Raw genomic sequence first — 18,464 nt, 5'->3', positions numbered from 1 at the left:
CTCACGCTCGCCCGTTTTTTTTTTTATATCAACTTTCAGGATAAAATTTTCACCTGCTGCCTAATACACCCCCCCCCCCCCCCCCCCACTAACAGGTGCCATAATGAAGAGATAATCAGTGTTATTCTCTTCACCTGTCAGCGATCATAATGTTATGCCTGGTCAGTGTATGTACATACTGGTGTCTTTTGCTCTTTAGATGACATACATTGTTTTGGGTTCATTTAAGCTATCCCTGTGCTAAAGTCATGCTTAGTCTAACCAGGGTTTGAAAGAGACTTGTGTTATAATGATGACCTTACTTTTCTCCTCACACTAGGACATCTGCATCTCAGCAGTAAAGGAGAAGGATATCGAGGCCAAGCTGGCACAGGTGGTTGATTTATGGTACAGTCAGTTGCTCACATTTATGGCTTTTAAAGGCAGAGGAGAGCTGATGCTTAAAGGAGCTGAGACGGCAGAAATCATCACTGCCATGGAGGACAGTCTGATGGTGCTTGGATCACTTCTAAGCAACAGGTAAGTTTCATCAGGTTCTGTTCATGTCTCACACACTGATGTTCTCATTAGAAATAACAGTCTAGACTAGCACTTTGTAGATTTTTTGGTATTGCTTTGACCATTGCTTTGATGAAGTTTAAATATAGAGACTATTCTCCTTTATACGGATGTATAGGGGTTCAGTAAGCTTAGCAAGCTTAAACAAATAAAACAGTGATGACTTCTGTCTGTTTAAACACTGGAGCATAGTCATAATGCACATAAAACTTTCTTTGTTATGGTAATTTTGGTAGATTGAGGGGTGCAAGTCATAATTCTGATGATTCTACAGATTCATTATAGGGTAAATTAGTTTAGTATTTCATTGAACTTAATTAATCAAACTAAAGTTTATTTAACTGTGTAGTGGGCGCTCTGTGTGGGTGGCACATGGGTAAATAAGATAAGATAAGATTCCTTTATTGATCCCCATGGGGGAAATTCGAGTGTTACAGCAGCTCCAGTACAGTGTAAGTAGAGTAAATACAGTAAATGAAAATAGAGTAGAATAAAATAAAAAATAAGGAAATTATCAAATAAATGATGGTAAATAAAGTATGGTAAATAATGCTCGCTTACTACCACTGGCATCCAGGGTTCAGTGCTATCGGTCAGTTCAGCGTCTACATACAGGCATGATTGGCTATGCCTGAGGTGGGGGGTAGCCAGGACCCTGCAATGGATCGTCGTCCTGTCGGGGGTGTGTTACTGCATTGCGCCTGATATTTCCAGGACCCACCAAGACCCTGACCAGGATAAAGCAATGGTAAAAATGAAATGAAACTGTGTAGTTCAATTTAATTTTGTGTTTGTACGATTTGTGTAAATTCTATTTATTTAAAGTATCCTCCAGGCCACCCAAAGAGGACGGGGGTCCCTGCTGAGTCTGGTTCCTCTCAAGGTTCCTTCCTGTATTTTTAAGGGAGGTTTCCTTGCCACTGTGGCCCTCGGCTTGCTCAATAGGGGTTTTTGATCTGTTGGTCCCGGACTTTGTAAAGTTGCTTTGAGACAATGTTTATTGTAAAAAGCGCTATATAAATAAATGTGACTTTACTTGACTAGTAAAAAACTCTTTTTAAGGAAGGGACACAACCCAACACTCACAGCTGTAATCGATCGAACCAGTTTGTTTCAATCCCAGGCAGTGGTGCTACCAACCTGGCTGGGCAACCAACAGGCACATTAGGTTTCATTGCAGCTGTACGGTTGTGCCCTTCGTTGTCTGGCCGAAGCACCTGCACTAGCGTTGCTCATGATTTGCTTAGCGTGGCAGCACTATATGAGACTCAGCCACTGGCAGGTGAATAGATGTGGCAGCGACTGGTAATCTCTGTTTGATTTCTCTGTACATAGATACAACACTCCTTTTAAGAAAGACATCCAGAACTGGGTTTTTAAGCTCTCCACATCATCAGACATCATCGAGCAGTGGCTGCTTGTTCAGAACCTGTGGGTGTACCTGGAGGCCGTGTTTGTGGGTGGAGACATTGCCAAGCAGCTTCCACAGGTACATCATTAATCTGCAGCCTGTATGTTTACTCACCTGTAATCATGAACTGCTTCATTTACGTATTATTACCTTGTAGGAAGCGAAGCGCTTCCAGAACATCGATAAATTATGGATAAAGATCATGCAGAGAGCCCATGAGATCCCCAGTGTGGTGCAGTGCTGCGTGGGAGATGAGACCATGAGCCAGCTTCTACCTCACCTGCAGGAGCAGCTTGAACTCTGCCAGAAATCTCTCACAGGGTATGAACACAGCCCCACACTGTACAGGGTGTCGATCTATTTCAGGGCAGAAGAAAACCCATATGGACAAGCGAAGAACATACAAAACTTCTCATGGTGGATGTATATCAAGCAACAAGTGGCAGTGGTGTAGCTTGAACCAGCTTATATATTGCCCATTGACCAAAGGCACGGATCAAACCTAGGTCTGCAGAACTCTGGTTTCACCCCTTCTTATTATTCAAATGATTCACATGTTTCAGACACAACCGCTGAAATTCATGATATAAAACTATAATACTGTGCAGCAGCAGTTTAGGGAAGGTCCTTTCTGTTCCAGCATGACTGCGCAAAGAAGCTCCAGTGTCCTGCACAGAGCTCTGACCTCAGCCCCACTCAACAGCTCTGGGATGAACCAGAACATTAACATCGATGCCCAGTCGTACTAATGCTCTTATCACTGAGTGGGCACAAATTCCCATACTTCAGAACAGAGGCTGTTGTTCGAGCTAAAATATCACACAGAGGTCACTAGATAGGGCAAGCCGTAGCCTGGCGCTTAGGGTACTGGACTAGTAACCAGAAGATCGCTGGTTCAAGCCCCACCACTGCCAGGGTGCTGCTGTTGGGCCCTTGAGCGAGGCCCTTAAACCTCAATTGCTCAGACTGTAGACTGTACTGTAAGTCGCTTTGGATGAAGTCGTCTGCTAAATGCTGAAAATGTAAATAGGATGTCTAACACGCTCACGGTCCAAATACTTTTGGCCATATAGCATGCATCTGTGTAGGCATGAACACAGTGTGAGCCATGTCTTTTACATGATAAATCACTAGATCAGTGCTAACTAACTAAACCTGGACATACAATTCAAAGCAAATGTCCTATTTATTTTTTAATTAATTAATTTATTTATTTAATTGAATGTAGAAAATGTCAGCAAATCACTGATTTGATGCTAACAAACAAACAAAAACACTCACATTATTATTTTCCTCACTGTCCACACATCCCTCATCCCAAAACCCTGTATTATTACCGTGCATTAGTGAGGCTTTATCTAAGCACATGTGACAGCAGCTGTCTCAAAACATCTGCATCATCAGGCTTCACCTGTTTCTGTACAGCTACCTGGAAAAGAAACGACTGCAGTTCCCCCGCTTTTTCTTTGTGTCCGATCCTGCTTTACTGGAAATCCTCGGACAAGCCAGTGACTCTCACACCATCCAGGTACGAGCGGCGCACCAGTATAAACGCTCTCCACGTCAGTCCAGCTTCATAACCATCTTTGCACTCGTGATTGCAGGCTCATCTCCTGGGAGTGTTCGACAACGTCAGTGAGGTGGAGTTTCATGTCAAGGACTACGACAAGATTTTGGCGGTGATCTCTCAGGAGGGCGAGAAAGTACCCGTACGTATCAGCTGGAGCTCAGAAGTGTGCGGTTGTATTTATTTCCACACACACAGGGGAACAGAGTACAGATGAGAAGTAGGGGTGGGTGATGTTTCCAAAATCCTTCATCTTATCACGTCAAATAGAGATCAGTCGTAGTTAGTGATCAGCCAGGATTATAAAGGGCAACGGTAGGTGAGGCTGGGACAGTGGGAGCCTAGTGGGTGGAGTTTTAAGCTGTCAACTGAAAGCTTGAGAGTTCGAATCCCGGCTCTGCCATGCAGCCACTGTTGGGCCCTTGAGCAAGGCCCTTAACCCTCTCAGCTCTAGGGGCGCTGTACGATGGCTGACCCCAGCTTTGACCCAAGCTTCCGAAACAAGCCGTGATATGCGAAGAAAGAATTTAGTCGTTCTGTACGTGTGTATATGTATATATGACAAATAAAGGCATTCTATTCTATTTTATTGTTGTGTTAAAAACACTATATAGACAAAAGTATTGGGACGCCCCTTCTAATCTTTTAATTAATGTGTTTTAGGCACAACAATCTATAACATGTGTAATAAATCAATTATACAAGAAGTCATGAATTCAACTTTGCAGCAACAGTTTAGGGACTTCTCTTTCCTGTTCCTGTTCCAGCATGACTGTCCCCCTACATGAAGAAAAGCTCAATTTAATGAAACTTCACATGCTGCCATCATCTGTACTACTGAATGGACACAAATTCCCATAGACATACCACAAAGTCTAACCCTAGAAGCTTCTTAGTAAAGCGACTGTTCTACCTGAAAAAGTCACTTTATTTTAGACAGTGTATTGTCTAAGCAATTAGGGGTTAGGGCCTTGCTCAACAGTGCCAACCTGGCGGTGGTAGGGCTTAAACCAGTGACCATTTGGTAACTGGTCCAGTACCTTAACCACTAGGCTACAGCTGCCCTTAGTGAGGCGTTTTGCAAGCTCATGGTCAGGTGTCCACATACTTTTGGCCATACAGTGTAGATCCAGTTGCCTCTTACCTTATTTGATGTTATGTTATGACATTTTTTAATGAACGATCTGAAGTAAAGACTCTCGCAACCTGTGAGTTAATGAAATAAATTGATGATAGAGATAAACAGTGCACCTCTAGTGGTGTGGTATTTTATATATACATTATATATACATCCTACTCACTAAGAGGAAGAACCAGTAATAAAGTTTTTATTTCTGTGTTGATTATGATAATTGATTTGGATGGAGCTGCTCTGATGTGCTGTGTGTGTTTACCAGCTGGACAAACCAGTAATGGCGCGCGGTCCTGTGGAACTCTGGTTGGGAGAGTTACTGGTGCAACAGCAAGCCTCACTGCACTCAGTCATAAAAGCAGCTCAGCTGCAGATTAATGAGCCCGACTTCCAGCTCCTCACCTTCCTTAACCAGGTCCAAGCTCAGGTACGCAACAGCTCAGAGCGTGCGTATCATAACAATGCGTATAACATATAGCACAGCCTTAAAAATACATGCACCGGTGATGTTCCTCTCCTTCAGGTGGGCCTGCTGGGCATTCAGATGCTCTGGACTCGAGACTCAGAGGAGGCACTGCAGAATGCCAAGAAGGACAAGAGGGTCATGTCTGTGACAAACCAGAAGTTTCTGGATCTGCTGAACACGCTGATAGCACAGACGACTCACGACTTGTCCAAGTTCGAGCGTGTTAAGTTTGAGACGCTGGTTACAATCCACGTCCATCAGAGAGACATTTTTAATGATTTGGTAAGAATATGACTTCTGTAATCACGTGATTCCTTTTATGGCATGTTTATCAGCATCTTTATCCTGGTCAGGGTCGCTGTGGGCTCGCTTTCACCGGAACCCACCCATCTCAGGACTTCAGCTATCCCCACACTCCTTAGACATAGCTAATTATATCTGTGTAGACGCCTCGCACCGCTGAGGTTCGAATCTGGATCTCAGCATGAGTGTGATAGACCTCTGCACCACCCGAGCACCCAGTCCTTTCATTTTATCTTTATATCTTTATATTCTGGCTTATAAAAAGAGAGTTATTAAATTAACATCATTGTTTATCATCATTTTTTATATTTTTGTTGTACAGTCTTGGGCAAAAAAGGTAAAAATGGAGTCAGAAGATGTTTTGAAAACATTTAATCATCTAGACATGTTACTTTGAGTTTTATATCAAGCATTGAAATCCGTTCATGAATTTTTCTGTGTATAAGAAGATTTTCCACCCAACCGAGCAGTGCGGAACAAACGGTGGCTCAGATCTTCCTTCTGGATCATTTTCTGACCGGCCAGTTGTTGTTAGGACCATTATAAGGAATTTTGGGTTGTGTGCACACACCACACACACACACACGTAGTTTACGATGAAATAAATCTCTTTCCTCTCTGTGATGTTATCTGTTCAAAAAAGCATCACACTTTTTTACCCACCCATTTTATATTCCATACAAACATGAATGTTTACTTTGTCTAGCGTCAGTAAATCCTTACCAGCGTGTTATTATTTTATATACTAATAAATACAAGGTTAAAGCGCAGTTGTAGTCTGTATCAGGAATAGAATTAACCGTAGCCCTGTGCTTGTTAGGTGAAAATGAACATCAGGTCCCTCGGTGACTTTGAATGGCTGAAGCAGAGCAGATTTTATTTCCGGGAGGATCAGGATCACGTCGCAGTGTCGATCACGGACGTCGACTTCATCTATCAGAACGAGTTTTTAGGCTGCACGGACAGGCTGGTCATCACTCCTCTTACAGACAGGTGCTTCTACTCGTCCTTTAGGAGGTCCTCGTGTACATTCAATAGAAATAACAATAATGTTTTTCTCCCAGGTGTTACATTACCTTAGCTCAGGCGTTAGGTATGAGTATGGGCGGAGCTCCTGCTGGTCCGGCTGGGACGGGCAAAACCGAAACCACCAAAGACATGGGCCGCTGCCTGGGGAAGTACGTCGTGGTCTTTAACTGCTCCGACCAGATGGACTTCAGAGGACTGGGCAGGATTTATAAAGGTGATTTTATTTAGTCAGTCAACACGGCGCTACACTATAGGTCAACAAGTATGTGGACACCTGACCCTGAGCGTATTGGTTACCCGTTCCAAACTCATTAGATTTAATATGGACTTGCCTTTCTATACGATTTTGGTAGTGTGCATGTGGAAATTTGTGTCCATGTAGGTAAATGTTGGGTGAAAAGACCTGGCTTACAATCAACATTCCAGTTTTTGCTCACTTGTGTTCAGTGAGATTGAGCTCAGGGTGTTCTACATCGGGGGAGCCAAAAAAATGGGTTGCAGAGAAAAAATTAACAGAAATTAACTTGTACATAAACGCCCCCTTGTGAAGGCTTTACGTTACATCTCGTAAACCACAGTGGGACCAGATTGCTACCATTTTTATTAATGAAGTATTATTTGTTTTGTGTTTTGTTTTAATGCATTGTTTGTGTGGCCTGGCTTGCTGTAAAAATCATGACAGAGAACATGTGAGACGTTTAAAAAAAAGTTTGAAAAACTCTGATTTACATGATACTTGAATTCTTCCACACCAGAGACTTTAACCTTTGTGCATAGTTCACAGAAGAATAGTCATACTGGAACAGGAAGGGACCTTCCCCAGAATGTTGTCTAAATGTTTATAGCATAACATTATAGCATATAGCATTTTTACCACTCTTAGTATTGTGTATAGAGAAACATGTAAACGTAATGATTAGGAGGGGTGTCCACACTTTTTGACCATATAGTGTGTAACAGCAGAATAAGTCTGTATTAAAGAGACGTATCTGAGTGTGCCATCAGTCCAGATTTTATTCAGAATGGTACTGAGGATAAAACGATCACGTATATCCACTCTAATAAAGGACTTTCTGTTAGGTCTGGCTCAGTCTGGGTCCTGGGGATGCTTCGATGAGTTTAACAGGATCGACCTGCCCGTGCTGTCGGTCGCTGCACAGCAGATCCACATCGTCCTGAGCGCTCGCAAAGAGCGCAAAGCTCAGTTCCTCTTCACCGACGGAGACTGTGTGGATCTGAACCCCGAATTCGGACTCTTTATTACCATGGTAACGTATTTACAGATGTTCAAATATACACGTGTGGTCCATATTTTAGCACCTTTGATTGTTTGGTATAAAAAGCCAATCATTAGATAAAAATGGACATGGAGTAAGTGAACGTTGTGTCATCAACATCTTGCCCAAATACATTCAACACAACATTGACATTTCAGTCATGTAAGAACAGTAATATAAGAAACACAGTGAATGACACGGGCAGGATTAAAGGCGTCCTTTACTTTAAACTAATGTGTCTTGTTATAGAACCCGGGCTACGCCGGTCGCCAGGAACTGCCCGAAAATCTAAAGGTGCAGTTCAGGACCGTTTCTATGATGGTTCCTGACAGACAGGTGAGGTTTTTATACACTGGTACTGGTACGTGAACTCATTTCCCTTCTGTAGAAGCTCAGCTAAGCGAACCCTCTGTGTTTCAGATCATCATGAGAGTCAAACTGGCCAGCTGTGGTTTCATCGAGAACGTTATACTGGCTCAGAAGTTCTTTGTGCTTTATAAACTGTGTGAGGAGCAGCTCACGAAGCAGGTACATGTCAGCAAACACACACCAAATGGCCAAAAGTATGGAAACACCCATCCTAATTATTAAAGGTGGATGGAACGCGCAGCCTTCCTGACTCAGCAGTGTACTGAGCATGTGCAGTTCATCCAGTTTCATTATTGATCAGTGGTGTATCTGTGAGATCAAATTCAGATGTTGAATGCTTGCTTGTAGTTAAATCAAACATATTTTCATACAGTTTGTATTATAATTAATAACAAAATGGGCGCTCAGGTGGTGCAGGGGTAAATTCCGCGGGCGTAGCGTACTACCGCTGGGATCCAGGGTTTAAATCGGCGCTGCTGTTGGACGTCTACATACAGACATGATTGACCATGTCTCAAAGCTAAAGGTGGCCGAGGGTTCGTTTCTGACCAGGGTGTGTTTCTGCATTGCGCCCAGTGACTCCTAAAAAAGTGGACCCACCGTGACCCTGACCTGGATAAAGGATAAAGTGGTAAATAATAAAAAAGAAACAATAATGATAAAAGTGATTAAAGCATTCGTGGTAAATTGCGCTGAGCCACTAACACTGAGATCCTTGGTGCTATCGGCCGGTCGGGCATCCAGATACAGATATAATTGGCTATGCCTTGGGGGATTTGGAATTGGGGGCTGAACAGCCTAGCCATTGAGAGGTGCACTCGTCAGGGTGCATTCACTGCCGGTCCCAAGCCAAGATAAAATAAAAAAAGGCATCCAGTGTAAAGACTGTACACACACCAGATCTGCTGTGGTGACCACGAATATGGAGCAGCCAGAAGATCAAATAAATCTGGTCAGTTAGAGTTGATCAGTGAACAGTTACAGAATATAAATAAGGATTTTTTTTTTTCATACTGGATTGTATATAATTCTGTTCACTTGTTGTTAAGAATGTAAATCAGAATATTCATGTATAAACTCTTCTCTCTCTGTAGGTTCACTATGATTTTGGGTTGAGGAACATTCTGTCGGTTTTGAGGACTCTGGGAGCTGAGAAACGGGCTCGACCCTCAGACTCTGAGTCCAGCATCGTGATGAGGGTTCTGCGTGACATGAACCTCTCCAAACTGGTGAGAACCGTAACCATTGCAGTATCAGTACTAAATGACGCCACGGAAAGGACCCACGTTGTGCTCCTGGTTTTGGGGATCTTCATGCACCCTGCTTGTGCTGCTACAGGTGGATGAAGACGAGCCTCTGTTTCTCAGTCTGATCAGTGACCTGTTTCCTGGGATTCAGCTGGATAACAGCACCTACGCTGAGCTGCAGGCTGCAGTCGCCACACAAGTGCAACAAGCAGGAATCGTTAATCACCCGCCGTGGAACCTCAAGCTCATACAGGTAAACTCACCTGAACATGTGTGTCTGTGTGTGTATGTGTGTGTGTATGTATGTGTGTATGTGTGTGTGTATGTATGTGTGTATGTACAGTATATATATATATATATATATACTGTATATGTGTGTATGTGTGTGTATGTGTGTGTGTATGTGTGTGTGTATGTATGTGTGTATGTACAGTATATATATATATATATATACTGTATATGTGTGTCTGTGTGTGTATGTGTGTGTGTATGTATGTGTGTATGTGTGTGTGTATGTATGTGTGTATGTACAGTATATATATATATATATATATATATATATATATACTGTATATGTGTGTGTGTGTATATGTGTGTGAGGATGTATGTGTGTATGTGTGTGAGGATGTATGTGTGTATGTACAGTATATATATATATATATATATATATATATATATATATATATATATATGTGTGTCTGTGTGTGTATGTGTGTGTGTATGTATGTGTGTATGTGTGTGTGTATGTATGTGTGTATGTACAGTATATATATATATATATATATATATATACTGTATATGTGTGTGTGTGTATATGTGTGTGAGGATGTATGTGTGTATGTATGTGTGTGTGTATGTGTGTATGTACAGTATATATATATATATATATATATATATATATATACTGTATATGTGTGTGTGTGTATATGTGTGTATGTATGTGTGTATGTATGTGTGTATGTACAGTATATATATATATATATATATATATATACTGTATATGTGTGTGTGTGTATATGTGTGTGAGGATGTATGTGTGTATGTACAGTATATATATATATATATATATATATATACTGTATATGTGTGTGTGTGTATATGTGTGTGAGGATGTATGTGTGTATGTATGTGTGTATGTACAGTATATATATATATATATATATATACTGTATATGTGTGTGTGTGTATATGTGTGTGAGGATGTATGTGTGTATGTATGTGTGTATGTACAGTATATATATATATATATATATATATATACTGTATATGTGTGTGTGTGTATATGTGTGTGAGGATGTATGTGTGTATGTATGTGTGTATGTACAGTATATATATATATATATATATATATATATACTGTATATGTGTGTGTGTGTATATGTGTGTGAGGATGTATGTGTGTATGTATGTGTGTGTGTATGTGTGTATGTACAGTATATATATATATATATATATATATATATATATATATATATATATATATATATATACTGTATATGTGTGTGTGTGTATATGTGTGTGAGGATGTATGTGTGTATGTATGTGTGTGTGTATGTACAGTATATATATATATATATATATATATATATATATATATACTGTATATGTGTGTGTGTGTATATGTGTGTGAGGATGTATGTGAGGATGTGTGTGTGTATGTATGTGTGTATGTACAGTATATATATATATATATATATATATATATACTGTATATGTGTGTGTGTGTATATGTGTGTGAGGATGTATGTGTGTATGTGTGTGTGTATGTGTGTGTGTATGTACAGTATATATATATATATATATATATATATATATATATATTAGGGCTGTCAAACGATTAAAATTTTTAATCGCGATTAATCTCAGAATTTCATATAGTTAATCGCGATTAATCGCATTAAAAAAAATCTGTGTAAATGTTATAGAAAACAAGGATTTTTAAGTGAAATGTTACAATTAAAATGGTGAACACATTTTATGCTAAATGTACTTATGTTAAAAACTGCTGGGACAAGAGAAAACTGTAAGGGAGTTTTATTCACTCACATACTAGGCAGTAAATGTCAGATTGTAGGTTAGAATTTCTCCATCAGCAAACATTGTAGATCAGCGGTGCTTTAGGTGGGATAAGGCGTAGTTATTGTAACAGACTTGTCTGTGGTTGTATCGTGACGATGGTTTGATGGACGTTTCTACACGAAGTGAGTGTGTTTTGACCCTTTGGGGCTTCCATAGTTCATGAACTAACGTGCTCGACTCAGCTTTCCGGTATTCGGTACAGAAGAAGAAGTTAATTAAGTGTAATAAAGTGTTCTGCTCCCGACAACTTGTGAATATAGCGTGTATTTATTTCTTTATTATGCAAGTGCATCACTACCACGATCGGTTACATTATGTTAACAAACCGCAAATGAACAACGGTGGCAAGTCCGACATTAAAACGTTTGTTCTACCAGTCAAGTCTCAACATGAACTAGAATTTGCGTTAATGGCACTAATTTTTTTAATCGCGTTAAATTGAGGTCGCGTTAATGCGTTATTATCGCGTTAACTTCGACAGCCCTAATATATATATATATATATATATACTGTACATACACACATACACACACACATACATACACACATACATCCTCACATACATATACACACACACACATATACAGTATATATATATATATATATATATATATATATATATATATATATATACTGTACATACACACATACACACACACATACATACACACATACATCCTCACACACATATACACACACACACATACACACATACATCCTCACATACATCCTCACACACATATACACACACACACATATACAGTATATATATATATATATTAGGGCTGTCGAAGTTAACGCGATAATAACGCATTAACGCGACCTCAAGTTAACGCGATTAAAAAAATTAGTGCCATTAACGCAAATTCTAGTTCATGTTGAGACTTGACTGGTAGAACAAACGTTTTAATGTCGGACTTGCCACCGTTGTTCATTTGCGGTTTGTTAACATAATGTAACCGATCGTGGTAGTGATGCACTTGCATAATAAAGAAATAAATACACGCTATATTCACAAGTTGTCGGGAGCAGAACACTTTATTACACTTAATTAACTTCTTCTTCTGTACCGAATACCGGAAAGCTGAGTCGAGCACGTTAGTTCATGAACTATGGAAGCCCCAAAGGGTCAAAACACACTCACTTCGTGTAGAAACGTCCATCAAACCATCGTCACGATACAACCACAGACAAGTCTGATACAATAACTACGCCTTATCCCACCTAAAGCACCGCTGATCTACAATGTTTGCTGATGGAGAAATTCTAACCTACAATCTGACATTTACTGCCTAGTATGTGAGTGAATAAAACTCCCTTACAGTTTTCTCTTGTCCCAGCAGTTTTTAACATCAGTACATTTAGCATAAAATGTGTTCACCATTTTAATTGTAACATTTCACATAAAAATCCTTGTTTTCTATAACATTTACACAGATTTTTTTTAATGCGATTAATCGCGATTAACTATATGAAATTCTGAGATTAATCGCGATTAAAAATTTTAATCGTTTGACAGCCCTAATATATATATATATACTGTATATGTGTGTGTGTGTATATGTGTGTGTGTATGTATGTGTGTATGTATGTGTGTGTGTATGTGTGTATGTACAGTATATATATATATATATATACTGTATATGTGTGTGTGTGTGTATATGTGTGTGAGGATGTATGTGTGTATGTACAGTATATATATATATATATATATACTGTATATGTGTGTGTGTGTATATGTGTGTGAGGATGCCAGGGCCTTGTTTACCCCCAGACATTGCCAGTAAAGTCTGTGTGCACCACTAGGGATTTGAACCCTGGATCCTGGCATAGTGGCCACCCAAGCGCCCATAAATAAATATACCGCCTCTATATGCATTAACTACTAATAACAAGCATCTAACTCACCCCACAGTCAGTTCCATTACATCAGTGAAACCAGAACCGATGATCATGACTACACTATAATCACCTGTTTACGTTTTGTAAATGTTTCCGGCAGTTATACGAGGCGTCGCGGGTGCGTCACGGCCTGATGACCCTCGGCCCGAGCGGAGCCGGAAAGACGACCGCCATTAACATCCTCATGCGCGCCATGACAGAGTGCGGCGCTGCTCACAGAGAGATGAGGATGAACCCCAAAGCCATCACCGCGCCCCAGATGTTCGGCCGTCTGGACGCCGCTACCAACGACTGGACCGACGGGATCTTCTCCACCCTGTGGAGGAAAACTCTCAGAACTAAAAAGGGTGAGCATGAGCTGGGTTTTAAAAACTCTTCCAAAGTTATCAGCCATTTGAAGGGCAGAGTGAACCATTGTTCTGGTCTGAAGTGAGAAAAATTAACAACTTCAGGCTTTAAAACCCCCAGGATTCTTTGCTGTATTTGAAGTAGCAGCATAAACCAGTACAAACACATAACTGCAGCTCATGTATTAAACATGACATTAATATTATTCAATTATTATCTTTAGGCTTTGTAAATGTTTTCACTCCCTCAGAATGAGCACTGCACACTGCACATCATGTATTTATTCTTTATTCAGGAGAAAACATCTGGATTGTGCTGGATGGGCCAGTAGACGCCATCTGGATCGAGAACCTGAACTCGGTGCTGGACGACAACAAAACTCTGACCCTGGCGAACGGTGACCGGATCCCTATGTCCCCGAGCTGTAAGCTGGTGTTTGAGGTGCACAACATGGACAATGCTTCTCCCGCTACCGTCTCCAGAGTGGGCATGGTGTTCATGAGCTCCTCCGCTCTCAGCTGGAGACCCATTCTGCAGGTTCTCATTTATAACTGCTAACTCTCACTTACTGCTTAGTCCTGATCAGGGTCAAGGGGGATTCAGATCCACCCAGGAAAAAAGCTAGATGCAAAGAAGAAATACCACATTGACAGACAGACTCAAACCTAGAGGGAATTTAGATCTGCTAATCCACCCACTGGCAAGTATTAAGAAGTAGGAAGAAAATAAGGATTCTGTGGGAAAGTGGATCTTATGATCTTAAGTTCTAATGGGCTGAAGGGATTCCTCATTACAGGCAGCTGTAGCCTAGCGTTTAGGTACTGGACCAGTAATCAGAAGGTTGCTGGTTCAAGCCCCACCACTGCCAGGTTGCCAGGGCCCTTAACCCTCATTTGCTTAGATTGTATACTGTCACAGTACTGTAAGTCGCTTTGGATAAAAGTGTCTGTGAAATACTGAAAATGTAAATGTACTGCTGCAATAGCGGCCTCTGCTGGCTGGTCGAGACACCGCATGACACAGATGGTGAATAGCGGAGAGCAGTGCGTGACTCTCAGTACGCCATACTGATCCCTGCCCACCTAATGCAGGTGAAAAGAAGTGGCTGCTACACATGTGTCGGAGGGGGCATGTGTTAGGTACTGTGCTCCTCAGTCAGGGTCGAGATTTACAGCAGTAGAGCAGATATTTATATGAGATATTTATACTACAGAGATACCATCAGCCAGAACCAAATTCCTTGTGTTTATCCGATAAATCTGATTCTGATTCTGAGATATAACTGGGGAATTGGATGTGATTAGATTTGGAGAAAAAGGGAAAGATGCAACCATGCTGCTGTAGAAATAAAGTCTCAAATAAAATAAAACATGATGTGTCGTTTTCCCTTGGTGGTTACAGTGCAGTCAAACTAAATAAAAATATAAATGTACAATATTTATTCTTCCGTAACAGGATTCCTTAACAGGTCTCACTCTCATCATCTGCTTAGTAAAATAAGGAATAATAATAATGAAGCTTTTTGTGACCAGTTATAAGTCTGGTTAATAACAATTCAAGCTGCAGTATATCAAAGTGTGTGTGTGTGTGTGTGTGTGTGTGTGTCAGGGCTGGACCAACAAGCGCAGTGCTCAGGAAGCTGACAGCCTGATGAGCCTGTATGATAAGATATTTGAAGATGCTTATATATTCATGAAACAAAACCTCAAGCCAAAAATGCAGCTCTTGGAGTGCAACTACGTTATGCAGGTAAACTACAGTCATGCAGTATGAAAGAGTGTGGTCAGTACTTCAGTACTTCATTATCAGCATCCAGATCAGTTTTAAATCTTTATTAATGATCATTACACTTGAATAATTACTCGGTTACTATTACGTTACTTTACTGCGCTGATACCCGTACTGGTGCTCACCACCTGACGTGTGTGTCCAGTCGGTAAACCTGCTGGAGGGTCTGATTCCTCCTAAAGATGCTGGAGGCACGTTGAGCAGCGAGCACCTGGAGCGCCTCTTCGTGTTCTGCATGATGTGGAGTCTGGGAGCTCTGCTGGAACTGGATGACCGGGACAAGATGGAGCTGTTCGTTCGCTCTCATGAAAGCAAGCTTGACCTGCCACCGACAGAGCCTGGCCAGACCATGTTCGAGTACATGGTCAATCAGAACGGCAAGTTTACCACATCGACTTAATAAAGCTGGAGGCAACAGGTATTCCTGGTGTTTTTGGGACTGTGGGGTATTTTGGTGATTGGAATCGTGTCTCTGCTTCCGGAAGCAGATCAGGGAACAAACGACTGCGTCCAGCCTAATAAAAAATGAGCCCTCACTATTAGGGATGTAACGATGCACCACCAGACAGTTAAAAATCCATTCACATGTGTAACGATTCAAATCGGTTTACATGTACAGTATAATGAATCGATATTGACTTTAAGCAGCAGAGGGCGCTGGTGCTATTCACCTCGCCTGGTTGAAGTCACTACAGGGTTGCCAGGTTCAGAATGTATTTATGTGAGGATACTTTCTTTATTTGTATCATTTATGTATTTATTTAATGTGGGGTTTGTTTTAAAATTTCATTTCAGCTTTTTTACACAAAAAGGGAAACGTGCAGCATTGTTTTGCATAGTTTGCACCTACCTCAGAAATAAAAGGACTTTCATTATTTAGATAAATAAAAGATAAGCACAAATGCAGTATTTTTTATTTTTTTTTAAAGAGAATAATAAAAGGAAAATTTGTCTTCAATTTAATTTTGTTTAAAACAATCTGGAAAAATTCGTATCGTGAATCGCATCGTGGGTAGTGTATCGTTACATCCCTACTCATTATTGCTGATTATTTGCAGCCTATAAAGTGGATTTTTTTTATTTCAGGTGACTGGGATCACTGGAGTAAATACGTCGTGCAGTACGTCTACCCCACAGACTCGGCACCAGACTACACGTCCATTCTCGTTCCCAACGTGGACAACACCAGAACGAGCTTCCTGATTGAGGCCATCGCAAAACAGCGCAAGGTCGTCACATATCTAACTGCTGGAACACACGTGGACTGTGTGTCTCTGACCCTTGATTAGAAATTTTGTGTGTGTGTGTGTTGTGCTTAGGCTGTTCTCCTCACCGGTGAACAGGGGACTGCCAAGACGGTCATGATTAAGGCCTACACGAAGAAATACAACCCTGAGATGGATCTGTTCAAATCCATGAACTTCTCCTCCGCCACGGAGCCGATCATGTTCCAGGTGAAGGAAAGGAAGGAGATGCAGTAAAACTCACCATTACCGATGACTGATTCTGATTAACGCCGTTCTGATTACAGCGGGCAGTAGAGAGTTACATAGAGAAGCGGCTGGGCAGCACATACGGACCCCCCGGCAGACGGAGACTGACCGTTTTTATTGATGACATCAACATGCCTGTCGTCAATGAATGGGGAGATCAGGTCGGAAAATTAAACATCGATACAAATATACACCGATCAGCCATAACATTAAAACCACCTCACTGTCCATTTTATCAGCTCCACTGACCACATAGAAGCACTTTGTTTTTAACCTGCTTTCACCCTGTTTTACAATGGTCAGGACCCCCACAGAGCAGCTATTATTTAGGTGGTGGATCATTCTCAGCACTGCAGTGACACTGACATGGTGGTGGTGTGTTAGTGTGTGTTGTGCTGGTATGAGTGGATCAGACACAGCAGCACTGCTGGAGTTTTTAAACACCGTGTCCACTCACTGTCCACTCTATCAGACACTCCTACCTAGTCGGTCCACCTTGTAGATGTAAAGTCAGAGACGATCGCTCATCTATTGCTGCTGTTTGAGTCGCTCATCTTCTAGACCTTCATCAGCGGTCACAGGACGCCGCCCACGGGGCGCTCTTGGCTGGATATTTTTGGTTGGTGGACGATTCTCAGTCCAGCAGTGACAGTGAGGTGTTTTAAAACTCCAGCAGCGCCGCTGTGTCTGATCCACTCATACCTGCACACCACCACCATGTCAGTGTCACCATGAGAATCATCCACCACCTAAATAATACCTGCTCTGTGGGGGTCCTGACAAAGCATGTAGACAAACAGATGGACTACAGTCAGTAATTGTAGAACTGCAAAGTGCTTCTATATGGTAAGTGGAGCTGATAAAATGGACAGAGTGTAGAAACAAGGAGGTGGTTGGAGTTAAAGTCCAGTTTAATTGTTGTTTGTCCAGTAATGGTGATAAGAAGTGGAGGCCACACAGTCTATAAATAATCTGTAATATTTCATGTTTTTTTTCTGTAGATCACAAATGAAATAGTGCGTCAGACGATGGAGATGTCGGGCATGTACAGTCTGGATAAACCCGGTGATTTCACCACCATAACAGACGTTCAGATGATGGCCGCCATGATCCATCCCGGCGGTGGCAGGAACGATATTCCTCAGAGACTGAAGAGACAGTTCACAGTGTTTAACTGCACGCTTCCGGCCAACTCCTCCATCGACATGATCTTCGGTAATAATCACGTCGGTACTGCGCTCGGTCAGGAGTGAAATATGATGGGGTAACTGGATACGACTAGATTGGGAGGAACACTGGGGCAAAATGTGGGGATGTTTTGGTGTTTTTAGCTGCTTTACACTGATTGCTGATGTAACCGAGCGTCTTTAATGTTTACTGAGTCTATAAAGAAAGAAATCAACTGAACACAGACAAACTATTTAGAGCAGAAAACTTTACTGGTTTGTTCTTTTTGAGGTGCAGCACAGAGACGATCACGTGTGTAGAGAAACAC

General features: G+C 41.3%; 1 protein-coding gene across 1 annotated transcript in view; it reads left to right on the top strand.

The window, feature by feature from the left end:
• Positions 1 to 18,464, top strand: part of LOC134320280 (dynein axonemal heavy chain 8-like) — a 57,170-nt gene that overhangs the window by 18,979 nt on the left and 19,727 nt on the right. The window contains exons 35-56 of the mRNA XM_063001619.1: positions 320 to 519; positions 1,894 to 2,047; positions 2,127 to 2,290; positions 3,395 to 3,497; positions 3,574 to 3,678; positions 4,934 to 5,095; positions 5,192 to 5,416; positions 6,258 to 6,430; positions 6,502 to 6,680; positions 7,547 to 7,734; positions 7,993 to 8,079; positions 8,164 to 8,271; positions 9,207 to 9,341; positions 9,451 to 9,612; positions 13,441 to 13,687; positions 13,984 to 14,225; positions 15,297 to 15,437; positions 15,622 to 15,853; positions 16,563 to 16,705; positions 16,796 to 16,930; positions 17,008 to 17,130; positions 17,971 to 18,184. Of these exons, the coding sequence (XP_062857689.1) occupies positions 320 to 519; positions 1,894 to 2,047; positions 2,127 to 2,290; positions 3,395 to 3,497; positions 3,574 to 3,678; positions 4,934 to 5,095; positions 5,192 to 5,416; positions 6,258 to 6,430; positions 6,502 to 6,680; positions 7,547 to 7,734; positions 7,993 to 8,079; positions 8,164 to 8,271; positions 9,207 to 9,341; positions 9,451 to 9,612; positions 13,441 to 13,687; positions 13,984 to 14,225; positions 15,297 to 15,437; positions 15,622 to 15,853; positions 16,563 to 16,705; positions 16,796 to 16,930; positions 17,008 to 17,130; positions 17,971 to 18,184 (3,622 nt within the window). The remainder of the gene's footprint in view (positions 1 to 319; positions 520 to 1,893; positions 2,048 to 2,126; positions 2,291 to 3,394; positions 3,498 to 3,573; positions 3,679 to 4,933; positions 5,096 to 5,191; positions 5,417 to 6,257; positions 6,431 to 6,501; positions 6,681 to 7,546; positions 7,735 to 7,992; positions 8,080 to 8,163; positions 8,272 to 9,206; positions 9,342 to 9,450; positions 9,613 to 13,440; positions 13,688 to 13,983; positions 14,226 to 15,296; positions 15,438 to 15,621; positions 15,854 to 16,562; positions 16,706 to 16,795; positions 16,931 to 17,007; positions 17,131 to 17,970; positions 18,185 to 18,464) is intronic.

This window comes from Trichomycterus rosablanca, chromosome 9, assembly GCF_030014385.1.
Source record: "Trichomycterus rosablanca isolate fTriRos1 chromosome 9, fTriRos1.hap1, whole genome shotgun sequence".
Taxonomy (NCBI): Eukaryota; Metazoa; Chordata; class Actinopteri; order Siluriformes; family Trichomycteridae; genus Trichomycterus; species Trichomycterus rosablanca.
The sequence above is the reverse complement of the archived record's forward strand: the minus strand, read 5'-3'. Positions and strand labels throughout refer to the sequence as shown.